Raw genomic sequence first — 22,651 nt, 5'->3', positions numbered from 1 at the left:
GTCAGATTGTCCAAAACTGTTTGAAAGAGAGGCAGCTGCTGTTTGGGGGGGCTGTGGGATACCCCTCCCAGATGGAGTAGTGATCTATATCAAAGTACCCATTTTTCTATTGAGGATAATACCCATCTGTCTGTAGTGATGCGTCTCCACACCGAGAGACAGTGAAGGAGCCTTACTGATAGTAGGATGGGGGGGGACTTCAAGAATGGCAAGCAGTCACAGGCTAACTGCCCTGTCTTGAAACTGAGGCTTCTAAGCTGGAGGTTGTATAGGTCTGGCAGGTGTGGACTGCTTCCTGGCAGCTTTCATAGGTCTGGATGAGGGAGTGGAAGCAGAGTGCTTCTTGATGAATTGGGTTTTAGCCGGGTAATTTCTATGAAACTTGGGGATAGGAGAGACAAATGGATGTTTGAGGTCTTGCAGCTCCTTCCCCTTTTGCTGTAAAGTCTTACACAGCTCTACTACCTTGGTGCCAAACCGGAGTTGTCTAAAGGTGCATCTAGGAGCTTTGCCCTGATGTCATCAGGTAGTGGCTGAAGTCTTACCCACAAATACTTTCAGAGGACAGAAGCTGATACAGCAGATCTAGCTGAAGCCTCAGCAGCATCATAGCTGCACCTTATGGAATGTCAAGTGACCTGGGAGGTCAGGGAGATGAGGCCGGACAGCTGAACTTTCACCAGGGATGTCAGAACTGTTTTGTGACTTTCCCAAAAAGCCAGTGCATATTTGGACATGTGGGTCTGATAACTGACTGACCTGAATTCCAGTGTCAAGGACGTGTAGACCTTTTTTCCCCCCAAACATTCCATAACCTTGCTATCTTTGTATGTAGGGAAGAGAAAAGAAGGAAGGAGTTTGGATGTCTTATCTGCACAGACAGACTGTGCCTGGGTCAGCTGCAGGGCATTTTACTAAGAATTTAGCTGTCTCTGGAACTTTGTAGAACCTGTCAGGCCTGCAGGGAACAGAGTCTGGGTTCAAGGAAGCTGCACTGAAAGCATCAAGGAATGCTGGCAGTACTGGGGGGACAGATGAAGGAGGAGAATCCATCTCGAGCAGTTCATAGTACCTTTTCTGTACATCTGTCATCTCAGATGAATCCCATTTAAAGTGCTCCCTCATCTTAGCAATGGTCTTCCCAAAGGGGAGATGATGTGCTGAGGAAACTGCTTTGGCAGATTTCTACTCTGGGGAGGCATAGCCACGAGGGGAGGGAAGCTGAGAAACACAGGAGAGTGATTCTTCTGATGACACTCAGGAGTCCTCCTCTTCCACCTGAGAGGAGTCTAAGGCCTGGGGCCTATGACTCAACACAGGGGAAAGGACTGGTGAAGCTACTGAAGCAGCAGGTCTTAAGGCCATGAATGCATTGAAAAGGCTCTGCGAGAAAGCCTGCCAAATCTGGTGGACTTTCCACAGGAGGAGAGGTAAGCTTCTTCTTTTCTTTCTTTTTTTAATGAAGGCCTAGCAGGAGTCTGGGCCAGAGAAGATGCAAGCCTGGGTTCCCCCTTGTCGTCGGAAGCCAACGTCTGCTGGGCCTCAGAGGATGTGCCTTCTGCATTGGAATATGCAGCTTCCACACTGGTACCCACTGTACCTGAAATCAGTGGTAGTCGATCATTTCTCCAGGCCAATGTCGGCCACAGGATGAACATTGGGAAGCAGAGGCGCAGCTACAGTTTCAGGCCTTGGGGTCTTGGCCTTTTTCTTGGGCAGCTTGGCGGGTAGATCAGACAGCCCCCTCCATACCCAATACTAGCCACTTAAGATGCCGATTCTCTAGTAATATACATAAGGCATGGAGTCTGCGATGCAGAGATTTCGGGACAAAAGGTTGGCAAATGGGGCAGGCCTTATGGTCGTGAAACGGTCCTAAACAAAAGAGGAAAAGCTTGTGACAGTCTTCATGGGGAATATGATGGCGGCATTTGCACTTACTCTTTCTGGATGACATGAACAAACACTAGGATCCAATGACTCAAAAACAAAGGGTCCCCAACGGGGTACTTATCTCAAGGATTCTTGATCCGACAGCTGGTACAGCAGGAAGAGCTGAAATCTGACTGGCGGCAGAGAAGTTCTGAGGTCTGGTGCATGCAGATGTCACTTATATGGCCCATGTTCTTCTAGCCATGTCAGACATCCCAAGCACCTTGCAGTGACTAAGACTGTCCGGACGTTCGGCAGCAAGAGGAGACGACCCAAGAGTACAGAATACTGCAACATGTGAATAGGACATCTTCCTATGATCCTCTGGCCACCAGGGACTCATGGTGATAAAAGTTCAGATTACTATCAGAAATTTGAGCTGAATTTATCAGCCAGCAGGCTATTTCTTTTGGCTGAGCAGAGGTACTGCCAACTAAGCACACTGAGCGTCTCCCTTAAGATTTTGGGCACAACTTAAAAAAATGCCTTGTGAAGTTATTTTCATCCAGTATTTAGCTTTTGACGGCTTGACTAGTTGCCTGATATACCTTTCAAGACTAATGAGGGATTTTCTCTGTAGTGCACTCTCCCATTAACTTCTAGAAAGGAATGTCTTCCTTCTGTTGTACAGTCTATTTATGCAAAGAGCTCACCAGGGTCACCTGTTTTTCCAGCTAGACCTGGGTTTAGTTCATTCAGGTATTGACGTTTCTATGCAGTTCTTTAAGTGGATGCACAGTGCATTCAGGCATATTTCTACATAGGCCTCCACATTTTGGGGAGCTTTAAACTTATCTATGCTATCACTTAATAAAAGGTAATAGACCTTGGAAAAATTCTTTAGGCTTTTAAAGCTTGATGAGGGTTGTACTGTTACAAGTTTGTGAATATTATGTCAAGCATATTTGAGACCCTAGTGGGAGTACAAAACAGCTGTTCAAGAGCACTTGCACTGAAGAAGTGCAGAAAACTCCATGCCTGCATGTCAGAGCTGCTTTGAGTCTGCTGCAGGAGGGACTAGCATAACTTTAATGAATGCAGGACAGAGATCAAGCATTCTGTCATTTGAGTCTGGTAGTTAATTACCCTAAAAGCACAGATAGTAGAAGTGCAAACCTTTTCCCATCTATCCATAATCCTACTTTATCCGTGGGTAGGACATTAGCACTGGGGCAAAAACTTAAGAGGGGTAATCTGAAGACAGATACTGCAGAGAAGTCTGCCAACTGGGCTCTTGTGCAAGTATTTTAGGTCATCAGGCATCTTGCAAAACCCGTCTGGTCTTTTAAGAGCTGCTGATTGAGAATTAGATGCAGAGGAGGTGGATTGAAAGGCACCCTGAAAAACCTCAAGGACAGGAAAGACTGGAGAAGAGGGCAGGAGTACCCATTTCCAATAAGCTGCAATACTGCACATCAGAAATCTGAGAGGATTGCCATTCAAAGTGTTTAATCATGTTCTGGATAGTCTGCCCATAGGAAGCTTCCTCAATAGGGGAATCGTCTGAGAGGGAGTCCTCTTCATCAGAAGAAATCTGTCCGAGGGAATGCAGCTGAGAGGATTAGTCTAGAAAATGGTACGAATCAGTCTTCTTCAAAAGAGGAGGAAACCAAGGCAGGTTTTTGAGGAGTAACCTGTGGTTGTGGCAACACAAAAGGAGGAAGGTTTTAAACAGCAGCTTTGAACAACTCTTGTGAGAAACCCATCCATTGCTGGTCTCCTACGCTTCTGAGGGAAAAGTCAAAACCCTAGTCATCTTTTTCATTTTTAGGCATAATATCCACCTGGATGAGAAGTGAAGGTTCGGAACCCTGTCAAACTTCTATTTGACAGCCTGAAATAAATCTCTTCCCTAACTAAAATACAATGGGCACTGAGGTCCCTTGGAAATAAATTGCTGTCTATAATAATGCATCAGCAATCTGCAAGGACTTAGATGCCATGCTGGCCTCTGTAAGGGTCTCGGTAGCAGGCAACTGGGAGGTAACCTGGCATTCTGCGGGTTCTGGAATCTCAACAGGTACTCTGGAGTCAGACACAGACTGCTGATCCACTCTGGGTCACACTAGTTTTTTCTTTGGAGGAAGAGGGTCATCCAAGGATGTGGATTTGACTATTTTGGAATGGGCCAAGAGTGGACTAAGCTGTGTGTCCACTAAGGTCTTGAGAGAAGAAAGCCTTAACCTAAGGGTTTTAAGAACAAACGACTGACAGAGTGAACAAAATTTCCAAAAGTGTTCAGGGCCTAGACAAGTGAGAGACTTCGTATGCAGGCCCTTGCACAGAACCGCACTCACACTTATCCCCCTTAACTAACAGCTTTCAACAAAATAGTGCAAGTAAAAAAAAAAGGTTTCCCAATTAGAAAAAGAAATACAATCAAATGGTGAGGAGTCCGACAGATGTACAACCTGTATTCTGGCAGGTGGCAAGATGGTCTGAGGGAGCCATGCTTGTACATCCGTCTATATATCCAACACATACAAACTGAAGTCATGCATCCAGCATATGACCTTGGGAAGGTAAAGCTTTGGTACCCTGGCAGGACGTCAGCTGTGACAACCCATACGTCAGGAATAATGCAACAGTGACTTAAGTCAGGACACCTGCTATCACCCATTTAAAGACTTCATTAATGGAACCTAAAAGAAGCTGAAAGCTATACAGCAGAGCCAGGACACTTGCACTGATAATTAAGCCGTCCTATACAAAAGCTTTTTTTTCCCCTTAAGACCTACCTCATGCCAATTTGTAGGGCTGACATCACCTAGATAAACATGCAATGGTACCATTAGGAAAAATGTCTCCTCGTGTGCAGCTACATGCCCTTCTACTTGCCCATACCCTCATCACAGCCCCAATATCACCACTAAGTGTCATGAAACTGGCAATCCCACCGGCATGCCCCAACACAGTCACCCTGGAGGATGTGAACATGTAAATACCTTCCCGATCTTTTTTCACCCAGCCAGCTCCAGTAAGTACTTGAGTAGCTGTTCAAACTCTTGTTACATCGTTCACAGTCACAGCTTTTGCCTTTTCCCTCTACGCCAACAGAACTACCTTATTAAATTTCTTATAATAAAATAACAGCTGAATCCAGTATTACAGAGACCAATTGTGAAAGTCCACAACTCATTCTAAGGACAGATGAGTCTTGAAAATCGCAGAGGCATACAATGCTAAATATAGAAAAAACAGCATCTTGTCCAGGGACAGAAAACTACTCACCATACCAGGAATACTTAAAAATCATCCATTTGTGTGCATACCCTGTGCTATCTTACCGCAGATGCTCAGCATCTAGCTGTGATGTAGCAAAATTAATTTATTGGGCTTGGTCACCTAAAGAAAGCATTAGAGACACTGCACTCAAAAGCCACTGGTGTAGAGGCTTATCAAATGGTGTCATAGCCACTCAGGTTTGTGAGTGTCAGACAGTCTTCTCTCCAGCCTTGTGCTTCCAGCCCAGTACTTCTACAGTAGCAACCTTCCTGGACTTTACAATTTTACAGCTGCACTTAATTTTCACCTTTTTAAGGCTTACAGGCCACAGTAGTAGTCAAGAGGGTAAACTGTCACTGTCTCAAGGACTTACTGTAATAACAGTACTTTTTACAGACTTCCACATGGTGATCCTCAGAGAGAAAAGGCAGTACAAGGGGAAATCCTCAGGCAAAATGTGCATCACAGGTACACTTTTTGCTGACATCTTTTACCAGACTACCACCCACAGAAATTCTAAGGGATACATACTCAAAAGGCACTTAAAATTATCAACTCGAGCAGCAAACTTCTGAGATGTAACAAGGATAAGAAAATTCCAAAATGGGTACTTGCTCTCTGGAAATCTTGATAAAAATGAGGACAGACAACCAAATACCATAATTACACCAAAAAAATTCTCCCAACTGCACTCCTTTTCCTAACTAGCAGAGATATAATATCTGTAATATAAGACGTCCACTGTGTGCAGGTGATGACAAATGTCAGGAAGTCATGTCAGGCAGGCAGATGTCTCCCTGATGTGAATTCTAAGTTATAATAAATGCAGCTCAAGCAATGAAGGAGCTCACAACTGTGATTCTGAAAGAACAGTAAGTATGCTTAGCGTGCTGAAGTTAGCATTTTATGTAACTTCTCTTGTCCATTTATCCTCACTAAGTCTAAACTGAAAAAAAATTAAATTAGCAAGAACAAAAAAAGTTATAGAGCACTAGCAACTTGGCAAGAGTAACACAACCCAAGTGGTTTAATGAACTCTTAACAGTACCTGCCACTACCACTTTTCAGTTTATGTCCATAAAGATCCTTGATGACATTCTCAGTAACTAGCTACATCTGCCCTAACAGCAGTTGTTACAATACACGTCAATCACTGGATGCAACTTTATCGTCCTTACAAAAAAGGGAAATTCAATAAAACAAGGGGACAAACCAATCTGCAGATCAGTATGGAAGGTTATCAAATCCTAATCAAAGTTCACTAACTTGCAAAAAAGTTTAGTTCAATCAAAATTTCTGAAAATGGATCACCAAACTTCCACACAAGTATTCTACATCAATGGATGCAGTATGCTGCATCAACTAAATGAGCTAATGAATGAAGGTTTAACTCTACCTTTCTGAGAAGAACTGCTCCATTGCCTTTCGTGCTTGAGTACTCTCCAGCTGTTTTTCCAAGTACTGCAAACATTCTTCAAGTAGAGATTCCTGTAATCCTCTGACAGAGGGACAGAGATAAAATCATGTTACCTATAAACTGGTCAAACACACCCAGCTCAAGAAATACCCAATTGCACACCTTCAGAGTTTATAACCAACTACAGCTACAAAAAATACGCACTTTTAGCACTGTTTAACTCAATAGGATCCCATACAACAAAAACAATAAGTCACTATCCTGTACACAGTGTTTTACTTACTGTCAACTGAGATAGAACCTTTGGAAACTATGTCTATTCTGCAGACAAAACAAGTGATATTTATAAGTAAATAAGAAAAAAGTTAGAACACCATAGAAATTACTTTATGATACAGGAAGTCACAAAAACTTTCATTATTTAAGGAGGTATATTTCCACACAGACATATTAAGACTTTCAAATTAAATATGTAAAAGTGTGAACAATTCACCACAACATGCAAGTTCCCATGCCATCACTATGACAGGTCTGTCCTTCGTGGAGTCGTTGAGTGATAAGTGAGGAAAGGGCAAAAATACCTTCTTTGTTATAACACCACACTTTTACCAGTACATCTATTAGCTGTTTGATGATCATGAGTGACCAAGAAAGCAGCCAACAACATGCCAATTCAAATGATGATACAGAATAATTAATCCTTTTTTCTACTTTCCACAAGGGGTCAGCGTGTATAAACTATGCCCACCTCTCACTCTCAAGCTCTGTGCAAGTGCACATAATAAACACACACACACTTATACACACATCCACATATATATATATATATATATATATATATATATATATATATATATATATAAAACACACACACACACACACACATATATATATATATATATATATATATATATACACACACATACATTCACACAAAGACACACACACGTACATATATGTGTGTAAATTATATATATATATGTGTGTGTGTATACATAGATAGATAAATATTTTATCATATATACATTACATGCAAAGAAAAATCCCCCCCCCCCCCATAAAAAACACACACACAAGGTACTGGTCTCTTGATACTGTAAAGACAGTAGGCCTGGACCAACTCCAACATGCAATGTCCTCTTCTGAAGCAAACGTGGTGGAAAGAAAGCTACAGATGGCATGAGCAAATGCTATCAGTATAGCAGGTACGTGGAGACATCTGAGATGAGGTAATAACCTGGTCATAGGAGAATAGTTTTCAGTGCTCAACAGCAAGCCAGACAATGCTCTCAGTCTGAGGCAAAGATCTCTTAAAATTACGACTGCAACAATGACCAAACATAATCTATCAGAATAAAACCTTGTATTAAAAAGATCTGCCTCTAAAAGACACTAACTTATTTGAGCCCTGTAATGGCAAAAGAACCAAGAATGGAGAAATTTCATGGATTACATTCCCTTTCTTCTGCACCATCCTATAAAGAAAAAGGAAGCACAAGTTATTTATTCAACTGACACCCAACATTCGAGTGATCAATGGGAAGGCATGCATCCAGAGATGGTACAGAGAGGGTTTGAGAGACTAGCAAACAGCTTTGAACCAGTACAGCAACCAAACCCTGAAGTATCTTTTCAGGCACTCAGCAAACTTCTGCCAAAGACAGAAAACTGTCCAAGTGCAATGGAAGGACAGGCAAGTAAAAAAAAAAAACATAAGACAAAGCCTGTGGCAGATCACTTCAATTCTCACCAAGGAGAAGGCAATCTATAGGGAAGGTTAAGGAATATAATCCATAGATTCCAAATTCAGACATATCTTTGGGACTTGAAGATTCACTCATCATGAATTTTCAATATTTTCCCTTACTCCACTGAATAATGTAAAGTGGAAAACACACCTCCATATTTCACTTGCAAGAGAAGGCACTAGTGCTGTAGGAACAGACAAACCGCCGGCAAAGAACCACCTACTCTGGTAAAGTGCAGTACATTGCCGACATGCTGCACTTCAGAGAAATCAAACCAGAGTTCTATTCTCATTTTTACCTTTCAGGCGCCTAAGATCATGCAATTATCGGACAGCTACTGACTGTGTTTGGCCCTTTTCATTATCAAGCAGCCATGAGATAAAGTTTATGAACTACTACTGTTATCTGCATGTCATGGAATTGAAATGCTGAGAAAAGTAATAACCAGATGTGCACTTCTACTGAAAAAAAAACTTGTGGCAGTCTAATCTAAAAGTGATCTGGGAAAAGTACAGCCAGATTAAGAGCCTGCATTTCTAGGGACTTAAATTTGAACTTTTCAGTGCAGCACATTCAAAGGAAAACCAGCTGGGAAAAAGCCTAACAGGATTGTTGAGGCATCTATATCCTTGCACCAAAATGCAAGGACAGTGCACAAGGTAAAGGTGTGCTACAGCAGTGTGCGCAACTCAAAAGGACAGAGAAAAACTGCATAAGTGAAATCAACTATGGAGACCTCACACAGTTAATTATGATTTTTTTTTCTTTCTAAAAGAAAACACGAAAATGTCTAAGAATCGCAGCACCCACCTGAAATAATCAAAACATCTACCTAACAAAAATAAACTACCAAAGGAGGTTACTAGGCTAATAATGTTGGGGCCCCTACAAGCCTAGCCAAGAGTTTATCCCAAAAAAGAAACCTCAGTTAGCACCTGTCACCCCTGTCAATGAGGGACACAGGTGGAACCCCTGCGACAAATTTGTGGTTTCCCATCCACGAAAGGTTGCACTTGAAGAGGATCAGCGAGGTACTCCGACGTGTATGAGAAGTCGATTCCAGAGACGGGGCAGCCTCTGGCAAACAAACCTGTCTTTCCAGCAGGTTTTGTTGATATCACATATTAGAATTAGGCCTTTCGAGCATGTAATGCATGAGGAGTTATACTTGCAGATATGGAGCATCTCTAGTATCACAATCACTTCCAATTAAAAGGGGAACCACAACGACCATTTTTAAAACAGGCTTAACACACACACACCCTCACTACCCATATCCCCTTAAACAAGTTCCCTTTGGAATGTTGAAATACTGAAATGTCGAATTTCAGTATCTCGAGACCAAAATGTCGAATCTGTAGTTGCGCAAAACTGCAGAATATCGAACCCAGAAATCTCGAACCTGCGGTACTGATGGCATGTTACTTAAGTGTTATGTTTTTTAAGGGTTTTGGGGAGGGTTTGTGAGTGTGTTGGGGAGTTTTAGGTGTGGGTTAGGGTAGGTAGGTAAGAGAGTGTGAGTGTGTCAGTGTTGAGAGTGGTGCTGTTTGTATTATGTGATGTGTGTTTGTGCAAACGGGTGTAGAATGTGTGGTGGTGGGTTTTCTGGCTTTCAGTGTTTAGTGCGACCTCGCAGTTAGTATATATAAGCAGCAGGGGTGTGGGGGGGGGGCTTACAGGAAGGGTAGGTGTGTGTGTTTGTTTTGTTCTGTTCGTGTGTTTTGCTTTGTTGTAGTGTCAGGAGGTGGGTGTATTTGAGTTTTTGTGTGTGGTGTAGTGTTTTTGTTGACGCTCACAGTTTTGAATTTCACGGTTTTGGTTTTCGGCTTTATAGTCTCGAGATACTGAAACTCGACATTTCAGTACTTTGAGATTATAAAGTGAATCCCCCTAAACATATCAACTCTACTTAGCTATACAAGGCAATACAAAGTGCATACACAACTTGAAACTGCACAAAGAAAAAAAAAAACACTTTGCTGCCTTATCCTCAAACTAAAATGGCACCAGCAACCACAAAAATTAAACAATGAATCCCTACACATCTTAGTGATAACAGCAAAATGCACAGTTGTTAGAAGCTTACTATAAATGCAAAGGTTTCATTACAATCATTGTTGTAGTCATTACTTCTTATTTCTTAGAATATCCTGCCAAAACAAACTACCCTAACAGAAGAGCAGTACCTTCCCCAAGGCTTCAGCAGACTCCTTTGTTCCACTGTGCAAGAACCTTGCTGGTATACAGGTGTAGACTAACATTTTTCAGTTCTTTCTTGCCTTGGAAAGGCCAGATGTGAAGACTGTGGTGCCAAAGCCATAGTGAACCAGGACAGTCCTCTGGGGCACAGAGTCCACCCCCAGAAATCCCCATTCCTTTTCCAGGAAGTATGGCAAGTTGAAGAGGGAGGACAGCCTAGTATGGAGTAGAGAGGAAAGGTGAAATTTGGGTCAAAGATGCACACCTCAACTCAAGGGACAAAACAGACAATAAGAAAATAGGGGAAAAGTGGGAGGGAATATGGAATGCAGCAGTAAACATATTCAAACATCTACACAACTACAGTACATTCGTCATAATACTCATTGTTGCAGTCACTACTACTTGGGAAGATTACCAAACGAAAGGTCGGGAAAGTAAGCCTTGCCACATGCAACCCTGCCTTGGCTCTAGAAGCAATTCCCAGACTGTAGTGGCCTGAGAATGCACTTACTAAGAACCAGGTGTATACTATTAGAAAAAGCAGACTGTTGACCCCTCTGAGGAATGCTGTAGTGGCTCGCTGGTTCCAAAAGAATGAACTCTGACATGCCCAGAACAGGCTTGCCATGAGCAAAACAGCAAAAAGAAATACAATGGGCACAACCAGTTAGAAAGTGTTGTTGACAGGTTTTTCCTCGTTGCCTTCATCAAAGATGAAAATACCTTGTCTTTTTGAACTCCTCTGTCCTGTTTAAGTAAATTCTCAGTTGTCTAAATCGAAAAAAAGCTTTTTTCTCCTGTGTTTGAAGGGCTATGAAAAAAAACACAAGTGAATGACTATGCAGGGACAATTTGACAATTACTTAAGACAGAAACGATGGACTGATGCAAACAGACATTATGTCTTGAAGGAAAACTGAAAAAAGTGCCCTACGCATCAAAACTTGTAGTTGTTGTTGTTCTAGTAGAAATAAATAGGAAAAAAAAAACAGTATCTACCAAGATAAAAAAATTGCAAGGGTGCAGAAGCACATGAAGCTAGGGTCAGTTTCTCCAAGACGCTCGAGAGTTCATGGTGATGCACTCTTGCTTACATGCTGATTAAAAGATGTAAAATTCCCTTTAAGGACCATTTTACTGAAGGATCAGAATAAAAAAATGGGATCAATAGCCAGGTTAAGTCTGAGAGAGCAAAAACATAAGCCTTTAAATGAAGCATAAGAAAGACAAGTATTGAAAAAGGTGTGACCAGTAATCTAGGAGCATTGCTACTTGCACTGTAGGGTCTTGGTCTCCAGAGAGGCAACACAGTGAGAATATTTTTTTACTAGCTATGACTTCCTCTTGACTGGTTTCCTAGTCTCCCTCATAATGTTTAACACATGCCCAGAGAACATGTGTCTAACTGTAATGAAGGTGAAATTATCCAAGCATCTGCATCTAAAAGTTCAAGTTAGTGTGCAAGTTAGCAAAACCACCTACACAGAGGCCACCTCAACATCAGTCAAGGAGGACATGAGAAAAGTCAAAGGAGTGAGAACCTTAACAACGCCTCCATTGAAGAGCACTGCAAGCAGTGCCTCACCGTTTCTGCAGTTGCTCAACCTAAAAAGACAGGAGTCATCTCTTAAAAGTGTCCTCTGTCCCCAGATGTTTCTCACCCCTTCTCTTATCACAGCACTTTTTTCTTTGGAGTAAAGGCCCCCAGAGGCCTTGACTGATGCAATAGCAGCTTGCAACCAAGGAACCAACTCTATTAGCTACAAATTTCGGGAAAAATTTAATTTCATATTGTCTTCTTGATGCAAGCACACTCAGGACACATCACATCATCACTGGAAGAAGAAAAACGGAAAACGGGAATACAACTTCTTATGGGGAACCGGTATCCCACAATGCGATTAATTTTAATGGAAGACTGATTCAGAGTCAGTATCAAGCATCCATTAGCAATTCAATAACACAGTAGAAAATAAGGAAGTCTTTTATGGGGTACTGAAGTATCTTCACGAAGGAGGCTGGCAAACAGACTAATGATGTTGAGACCATGAAGAGTAGTAAACTGGGCAGCAAAAAATGATAAAAGAAAGACATTAAACATGCCCATCTTACACCGCTTATGTCCTTGACCATCATTGAGAGGTGTCAGCCAAATCCTTGGTGGAAAGTACAGCTATGGAAATCAAGCCACCCAGTCTGACTACTCGAGCATGACATCCCAAGAAAAAATTACTTCAGTGAAGAGTAAGAGTATCTCTTGTTACAGCTCTCTGATGTGCATGGTTCTAAGACTGCGGACTTGCCAGTCTCAACAAAGAACTGTATGCTCTTGAAATCCAGACCCTATCTGTACACTATGCCAGTTGTAAAGGATTAAAGAAATGATCTTGCCACTCCCCAAGGGCACTCACTCAAAAAGGACATCAAGGAAAAAAAAAAAAAAGGGAAATGGAAGCACCTACAAGAATGAATTCTTAGAACTGAACACCATTTGATGGTGGGATGTTCTGAGTTGGTTTACAGAGATACCGAAACAATGTACCAAAACTTTTAATACTAAAATGTTCTCACACAACTCCATATCTATTACTCATGAAATACTCAATTACAAAAAATACACACACTGCTAATCATCATGAAACAAATGCAAATGAGTAACATACCTGTTAGGATCAGAGTAGTTGGCTAAAATATCATAGCATCCAGTGATCAGCTTCTCATAAATACGAGCTAAAAACTCATCTGATTCAGAAGGACCAAGAATTCTTTCCAGTGAGGTACTGCTGATCTCCGCCACACTTTCTGTGCTCGACTCCAACAACAGTGGAAGCAAAGTACTGATAACCATGGTCGGATTTAATTCATCTGGACACCAGCTAGTACAGGAAAGACCAAACTTAGTACTTTTAATTTTGCTCAATATATAAAGCCTACTACCACCACCACACACATCTCCACAGCCTGCTTTTAAATGAGACATTTACAATTTCTAAGAGTATATGGCAAGAACACCAGGAAAATTTCACTCTGACAAGTAAAATGACAGCCCAATATCCATCTCAACAACCTGAAACCTGCTGATATAACACTAGCTTACTATCTTACAAAAGGAATGGTGCCTAGAGAGTGCAGTAACCTGAAATATCGCACAGCAACCTAAGCACTGGAATGCTAACTGGCATAGGGAAAGAGTGACTAGCTTCTACAGCAGCCTCCTAAACCTGCTGTGTGTGAATATATATATACCTATGTATGTAAAACAACAAGAAAAATCTAGCAAAGCTAGAGTTTTCACTATGACATACCTTAAACCAACTATAATGGATGACCGTGGGATATATGCAAATGACCATTTAAGGACATGGCTTCTGAATGTGCATGACTTTTTAATTTTCAAGTCTTTATGGTTACATTCAGGCCAATAAAGCCAAACCCTATTTGACTTGAATGTAGCCATAAAGACTTAAAATGTAAAAAAAAGTCATGGACATTCAGAAGTCATTAAGATGAAACACTTGATCTCCTTAATGGGTCATCTGCAAATATCCCATGGGCCTCTTTTAAAAGAGGTTTAAGGTATCACAATGAAAACTCTAGCTTGGCTTCATTTTTCTTGTAGTTTTAACTACTTGGTTTGTCTGTGTGACCTTTTTACTCTGTTTATATATACACAAACGCATGTGTGTGTAAATATTATATATATATATATATATATGTATATATATATATATATATATATATATGTATATACACACACACACACATATATATATATATATATATATATACACACACACATATCTATATATATATATATATATATATATATATATATATACACACACACACACACACACACACACACACACACACACACACATATATATATATATATATATATATATATACATATATATATATATATATATATATATATATATACACACACACACATCTATATATCTATATATATATATATATATATATATATATATATATATATACATATACACACACACACATATATATATATATATATATATATATATATATGTGTGTGTGTATATGTATATATATATATACAGATATATATATATATATATATAGATATATAGATATATATATATATATATATATACACACACACACATATATATATATATATATATATATATATATATATATATATATATATATATATATATATATATTTATACACAGGGGTGGCTCGTGGCATCGGACTGCAGCCCCCTCAGCTAAAAAAGAAAATGTAAAAAAAAGTACCTTTTTGTGTGACAGTAGCAGATGTAGCATTTTTTTGGTTTAAATGCATCTCTCCGAGTCCGCATTTTAACTGCCTCGGGTTGCGGTGGTTTTAAATAGATTTTTTTTTGTAATCCACGAAATAAAAAAAACAAACGAAAAAACCAAGAATGAAAAAAACAGCCCAGCAGTTCAGGACCCGTAATTAGCAGCTACTTAATCCAACTTGTTCCAACCAAGGTGAAATTACTAGCAACGGCCGAAAGGTCTTTGAAACAAACAGTCTTTATTGAAACAAAACTACTCCAAGCGCTTTCACCAGTATATTATCGAGCTTTTTCAAGGAAAATCACTCAGCAACATTGTGCGCATCTGGTGACGTCATGCGCACACAGCCTCAGAAGTAAAAACAAAGTTATTAACCGTAAGTTGTTTTTGTTCCTCTTTTATTCTTGTTAGTTTCTTTTAAGTTGTACGCTACAACTTAAGCCGTGTTTTTTTCATTCTAGATTTTTTTTTGTTTTAATTGCAGCCCGGTGGAGTAATTAAGGCATCATTGTGATGCCCAGAAGTCTATGCGGTTCCAAACCGCATAGAATTGGGAGGGGCTCGGACTGCGACGTCCGCAGGCACGTCATGACGTGCTTGCTGGGCTAAATGCTGCTGATTGGTTGTCGCTCTCTTCCCGGGCTTTATGTGCTGGGAAAAGAGCGAGAATCAATCAGATAGTCAGTTGTGGACTGATTCGCGACTGTCTAAGTCAGTCACATGGGAAGGGGAAGGAACGATTATTTTATTAATAATTTGCCATTGGTCTTGGATTTTGTTTTTTATTTGGGCGCTATATTTGTCAGTTGTGCTGTGCAGCCTGTGCTCAAGGAAGAACATAAGAAGAACTGAAGAAAGAAGAAAGAAAAGAAGTTAGAAGAAGAACAGAGTGAAGGTGCAGGACTAAAGTAAGTATACTCTTTATTATGTTCCTTTGTAAATAAAGAGATAGTGACAGTTGCTACTTGCATTTAGTATTAGTCAGTAAATAAGTAACTCAATTTCAGGGAAACTCTTAAAAGTAGTATAAAGTGAGTTCATGCTAAGCAAAGTATTATGCCTTAGTGTAGGTCAGGACCTTAAAAGTTACATTGGATTTATGCTGTCGATGCAGGATTGCTGACTTGTTAGCAAGGAAACTTTGGTTTAATATTCACTCATCAGTTGGAAGAGATAAAAGCTGATGCTATGCATCAGTCTTAACATTCGGTCTCCCAGAAATGGAAAAATGCCTTTCAAAGTGTGAAACAGGCTTGCTTAATCTGAAACATCTAAACAACTTTAACTAGTATGTTTAAAGCATCTTTAAAATGCATTGTTTTATATTTAGCAAATATGTTGCTAAAAGAATGATGACTCAATATTATTTACTGTTGTCTAGTTGTCCTAAGTGTGCATCACGGTAAAGTTTGTGAAAACTGGAGCAAATATTCATTGCCTTTTACTCACTTACTTATACTTCTTGTGTGTGTATGTACACATGCACATGACTGCGTGTGTGTGAAATGCCCCAGAGAACAGATGGTGGTGGGTAGAGATACTCGGGCTTGATCCCTGTACCTTGTATGCAGGAGTTAAGGACCTGAATTCCCTACCCACCACCATTTCTAAAAAAAAAAAAAAATTGCAGATTTTTGCCTCATATTTGATCTGATCTGTTCCTCATAATGTCTGTGGTTTCTAAATATTGCAATGCTTGATATTTGATGGTGCACTGGTAGCATTGTTGCTTTACAGCTGCAGGTTCTTGGGTATGATTCTTGGCTGGGGTGCCTTCTGTGTGGGGTCTGCATCTTCTACCTGTGTTTCTGTGGGTTTGCTTTCGTGTCCTCCCATGTTATAAAAAACATGTCTGCATTATTTCTTCCTGGGCCTCTGCTGAAAATTGTTTTTTTGTTCCAAGTCAGATTGTCCTGATTAACAAATGTTAAATAAAATTGACAGGCATTTGAATTTCAAACTTCAGGTTTCTGAATGTTTAATTCCTTACATATTTGATGGTGCAGTTGTAGCATTGTTGCCTTGCAGCTCTAGGTTTTCTGGTTTGATTCTTGGCTGGGGTACCTTCGGTGTGGAGTCTGCATCTCATTCCTGTGTTTGTGTGGATTTGCTCTGGTGTCCTGCCATTTTACAAAGACCTGTGTCTACAGTATTTCTCCCTGGGCCTCTGCTGAAAATTGTTTTTGTTCCGTCAGAGGTAAAATTGACAGGCATTTGAATTTCAGACTTCATATTCTTCAGAAAATACATAGCAACACAACCTTTTACAATAGTAATACAACCTTTTATACCAGGAGTGTCCAACCCGCGGCCCGCGGGCCGCATGCGGCCCTCAGAGCTCTTCCATGCGGCCCGCGACCCTTAAATTTAAATTTAAGTTTAATTTACCTTTTTTTCCGTGTGTTTACACGTCCGCGTACTTTTGCTGTTCTCGCATGCCAACTTTCTTTTTACGTTTTTCATACCAGCGTCTTTCGCTGGTATGCGCGAAAACACCGTTCGGGCGTTTTTTATATTACTGGTAAAAGAAAAGCTGAAGCGCGATCGTGAAGTGGATTTATTATTTCGTTGTGTGCACACCGACTACACTACAACATAGCAAAAGGTAAGTTAAGTATTTTTGTGTCTGCTCCCTTAGTTTAGAATGGGTTAAGTCTGGAAGGTGCATTTTTGGAGTTATTTTTGTATTAGTGGCCAGTTTGAAAGGGATCTGGCTGAGTGCTGTCTGTATTTCCGGTATACTTGACAATCTGTATTAGGGTCTTGTCTTTAAAGGTGGACAACATCCAGTATTAGAGACTGTAAGGGTGGCAGTAACTCATTTCATACTGAAACTAGTGTAAGCCGTTGTCCATTCTTTATTGTAGTAGTACATTGGTGTTTTTTGTTGTTAGCTCAGTTGATGAAGCATTATTATAATGTGGTATTAGTAGCGGAGTTTGCAACAATAAGGGGCAGTTAGTGTTCAATCCTAGGAATTAGTCCATTAATGGCTATGGAACAAAAGAATTGTAACTTTCAGTGTATTTTCAAATAATTGCATGCTTCAAGTGAAGGGAAGTTTATTTTTGCTCACACTGTTGTTCAATGTGCAACTGTTTTGTTTTAAATATGTCTGTTAGTGTTTGTGCTACTACAGAATTTGAAAGTAATGTTTGTAGCACAATAAATGGTCTTCTTTTTTTGGTGCAGGTTCTACTCCCACAGCATGAGATTAATTGCTGATACTGTAGTAGTGCATTTTAAGTGGGGACTGGGATGCTGCACTCCTGAGTGTGTCTTCCTTTGTGTGAGAGACCAACTATAAACCTGTTTTTGATTTGCCATCCATGCTCAGTCTATTACAAAGATGTTTGCCAGCAGCAAACTTTTCGTGTTACAAATCTCTTTAATGTAGAAGTAATCAGATACATTTTACTTCTACACAGATGGTTCATATTGACTTATATTAGTGGATTGTAATGACAGAAGTTTGAGTAGCCTTTTATGGTTGAAATGTTCTGAAATGGATGTTTTGTTTCATTGCTACTGGAAAATGTTTAAAATTGCAAATTTAAAACACGATATAACAAGTAGTGCTGTATTATACAAGGAATATGATTTAATACAATCAGGAAGGTGAACCAAAGAACACATGCATGGTCCTAAAATGTAGGCAAAGGGCCCTATGATTTGAAAACAGCTCAAAGGTATACTTTATCCACCACTGGCGAGATGCATTTTCTTTGAATGTGAGTTTCAATGGAGTTTCAATGAATGTGAGTTTGAAGAACAGAAAAGTTTACTGTTGTTCATTCTGTTTGTTTTCATTATGAGACTATTGTTTTAGTTAACAAATGGTTATCTTTTTTTGTGCGTTAAAATTTGAAATAAAAGTTTTAAATTACTGTAAGTCAAAATATCTGTAGTTATTGGAGAACTAAAGAAAAAATAGTATGGTAACTGGGGGACAAGGCCAAGTAATGCGGCACTGGGGTGGCTGGAGGTGTCTGCTGTGTATGTGGGGGCCTGATACCATACACTGCCTAGGGCCCATTTGACCATAATCCAACTCTGCATGTGACATCCCATTGCAAGCATATACTTCTTTCTGTTTTTCTATCCTTCTGCCTAATCCTCTCTCTACACCTCAATCCTTCCTGTAGACTAGAGTGAGAGCAAGAAGAATATAACATTATTCCTAAGAATTGGAGGTGGTTGTAGGCAAAATGTTGAGGGATCAGTGATGACAGGGATAAGGGCATGTTTAATTTTTTTGTGCAGCTTGACTGTAGTTGTGTTGGTATTTACAGCAAGCTAGCCTAACTACTAGTTCCAAAGTACTGCAAAATCAAACTGTAGCTTTCTAATTATTTCATGAGTTGAATTCCCATACCTAGTGACTGCGTAATGTATGTAGATGTGGTTTTCAAGTGTCAGGAAGTCATTATTAATAAATGAGAATACAATGGCTCCAAGAATGGACACTTGTGGGACTCTGCAAGAAATGTTTCCATTTACTGAGGAATCATAAGCTCCACATGTGGTGTAGGATTGATTGGATGGGTAGTTATGAAACTACTGTAAACCTCTGGAGAAGCTGAGTATTGTATACCTATTTAGTAATTGCCTACAACTGACTGTTTCAAAGCCTGTATCGAGGTCAAGAAGTATTGTACCAGTTATCAGACCAGACATGGTACTGTAATTGGAATGGAAGCAGTGTTTGACAGTCATTCGCAAGTGATTCTTTTTCCAAGTAATTTTGCTAGTGGGCAACTGTTGGCAGTAGGGTAGAAGTCTGAGGGATATTCAACCGTTAAGAGATTTTCAGTGTCAAATAGTTTCATAATTTTATTAGGTTTAATTAGTTGCTTCACACTTAGGTCCCGAGTAACACATGAGACTTGCAAGTTCATGTGTAGTTCAAACATTTTTTAATAATTGTAGTACTACATTAACAGAGTATAACCTAGTACTAGCTTTTTATTTATTAGTACTGGTTGATAATTTTATCACTACTACTATTTATGATAGTTTGGATGAACTTGGGTTCTTAGTTTAAACTAGCTAAAATGTCCGTTTTTAAACGAAAATACTTTTATGTATTTTATGCATTTTGTTAATTCTAAGAAAGTATTGTACTTAATTAATGTTTTTAGTACTGGATGCACTGTTAATGGATTAATTCAAAGGTTTGTACTTGTTAAATTTTTTTTACAAAGAAACTAAGATGTTAGATTTAACTGTTTTTTAAATAATTATAATGAGATATTGAATTTTAGGGCAAATATTATGCATTTATTAATTTATTTATTGTTCAAATTCACCTACAATACAGCCACATTAGTCCACATACCTGGGGTATTGCTTTTTTTTTTTTTTTTTTTTTTTAATGTGAGACCTTTTTTTTTTTTTTTTGCTCCTCACTTGCCGTTTGCCCCCAGACCATTTCTGTTGACTCAATGCGGCCCTTGCAACTGAAAAGGTTGGACACCCCTATTTTATACTAGCAATTTTCTAAGTTTATAAGATGAATATTTGAAATTTGTCCTTATTTTTTGGACTGTATTACCCCATTATTGGCTTTGTCCAGTTTTTTTGTGCTAAGGTTGATAACTACGACAAGAACTGAATTCACTGAATATGTCTGAGGGCTGTATTCCCTCATTACTGGGTTTGTCCAGGTGTTTTGTGCTAAGAGGTTGACAGGTATGGTGGGTGAGAAGTGAATTCATTAAATGATAGCCATTTAAGTTTCAGTCTTCCTCTCTTTCACAAAGCAGGTGATTTGGCATAGTGGTATGTTGCTCTGACTCTTTCACACAGGGACCTTGGCAGTAAAATGTATGGTGGTAACACAGCATTTTATTCTAGCAACTTTCCAAGATTATACAAGCAATGTTTAATGTGTCCCTGGTTTTTGGCCTTTTGCCCCCCCCATATATTTGGCTTTTTCCAGATTTCTTGTGCTGCGAAGTTTAGATGCAGTTGAGTATTGAGTAGATTTCACAAGGAGCTGAGATCTGCAGGTGAAGAGAAGCTTAGTGCTGCTTATGCTAAGTCAGCAATACAACTATGCCAAGTTGTATACTTGCTTTTGATGCAGAAGGTTGTTGGTTCTACTCCCACAAAGGGTGAATGCTGCCGTACTGAAAAAGTTAAGATACTAACTATGAGCCTGTTATCAGTTTGCCATCCATTTCCTATTGCAATATCACTAGCTTATCATTTTTAATGTAATGTAGGCAATTTATTCCTCAGAGGCATCAGACACTATTTTTCGATGAAACCATGAAATATAAAGGTGTTTGCTAGCAGCAACCTCTTCATTAGTTACAGATTTATTTAATGTGGAATTATTTAGATGACTTTTTTACTTCTTCAGAGATTGTGCATATTTACTGATAATGGTGGACTGTAGAATTGTGCATATTTACTGATAATGGTGGACTGCAGAAGTTTGAGAAGACTTTTATGATGGAAATGTTCTGAACTGGGCAGTTTTGTCATTATTGGTGCATGCGTTTTGTTTAATTGTTTACTGGAAAAATGTTCAAAACAATAAGAAGGTGTATCAAAGAGCACATGTATGTTTCATTTGCAAGGGGCCTATGATTTGAAAACAGTCCAGAATTAATCTTTATCTGCCACTGGTAAAATGTATTTTCTTTGAATGTGGGTTTCAGTGCTGTTTCAATGAATGTGAGTTTCAAGGGCAGAAAAGTTTTAATGCTAAGTTTGTTTAGCATATGTCTTAGTGTTTGTGCTGTAAAATGCAAAATAAAACTTTCAAATTAAGTCCAAATCATCATAGAAGTAAATCAGTATGCACATTAGTGTTTATGGTAAATGGAGTGAAATAGCAAAGTAATGGATCATTGGAATGGCTGCAGGGGAGGCTCCATTCGACCAAGATTTTGTGAGGGGGAAGGGCGGCAAACTTAGACAGCCCCAGCTGAACTATACCTCCCAACTGTCAAGATTTTCAAAGAATGAATAGATTTTTGCTTCTTGTTTTTGCTTTGTTCCTAATAAAATATGTGGTTTTCTGGCAAATCATTTAGGAATTAAGTCACTAAATAATGCCAGACTGAGTTTCAGACTTCATAACCTTCAGAAAAATGCATGCTAAAGTAAGATCTGTTGTTCTATCAACTGTCTCAGTTTATACAAGAGCAATTTTTAGTACTGTTTATATGTTCCCCCAATATATTTGGCCTTGCCCAGATTTATTGCATTAACAGGTTGAGAGGTACATGCAAATAAATTGCTTTATAGAATTAGGCATAGCCAAACCTCTCAACTGTCTCTGATTTTGGCTCAAATAATAATCCCTCCACAAAATAGCAATTTTGGAAGAAAACATGGAGGGTTTACAATTAAGAAATAACTGTAATAATTGGAGTTATAGATTACTTTTATTTGAGAAATGCATGTAGATTATTTTATTTTGTCAGCTGCTCAAGTTAGCAGTACTAATATTAAAGTGTCAATTCTTTGACAGGTTCCCAGCTGTATTGTGTGGCTATTTTATATTTTTACATTACACTTTTGGTCCATTTTTCATAAAATTGTGTTTTTGGCAAATTAGTGACAAATCATTAAGAACTGAAGTTAGAAAATAATGACAGACATTTGAGTTACAGATTTCATACCATTCAGAAAATTCATACTAATGCAAGACCTATTCTATTATCTTTCTAAGTTTATAAGAGCAATATTTTAAAAACTGTCCTTATTTTTGGGCCTTTGTCCCACTTCTTTGCATGGCTTTGTCCAGATTTCTTGCTCTGAGGTTGAGAGGTATGACAAATGTGTCAGGGTCATCACAGTC

General features: G+C 39.2%; 1 protein-coding gene across 1 annotated transcript in view; it reads right to left on the bottom strand.

Moving 5' to 3' along the window:
• UBR4 (ubiquitin protein ligase E3 component n-recognin 4) overlaps window positions 1–22,651 on the bottom strand; it is a 3,959,899-nt gene that overhangs the window by 2,967,052 nt on the left and 970,196 nt on the right. The window contains 2 exon segments of the mRNA XM_044087073.1: window positions 6,554–6,655; window positions 13,188–13,400. Of these exon segments, the coding sequence (XP_043943008.1) occupies window positions 6,554–6,655; window positions 13,188–13,400 (315 nt within the window).

Source organism: Protopterus annectens, chromosome 1.part1 (genome assembly GCF_019279795.1).
Source record: "Protopterus annectens isolate FY-2018-M chromosome 1.part1, PAN1.0, whole genome shotgun sequence".
Taxonomy (NCBI): Eukaryota; Metazoa; Chordata; order Ceratodontiformes; family Protopteridae; genus Protopterus; species Protopterus annectens.
The sequence above is the reverse complement of the archived record's forward strand: the minus strand, read 5'-3'. Positions and strand labels throughout refer to the sequence as shown.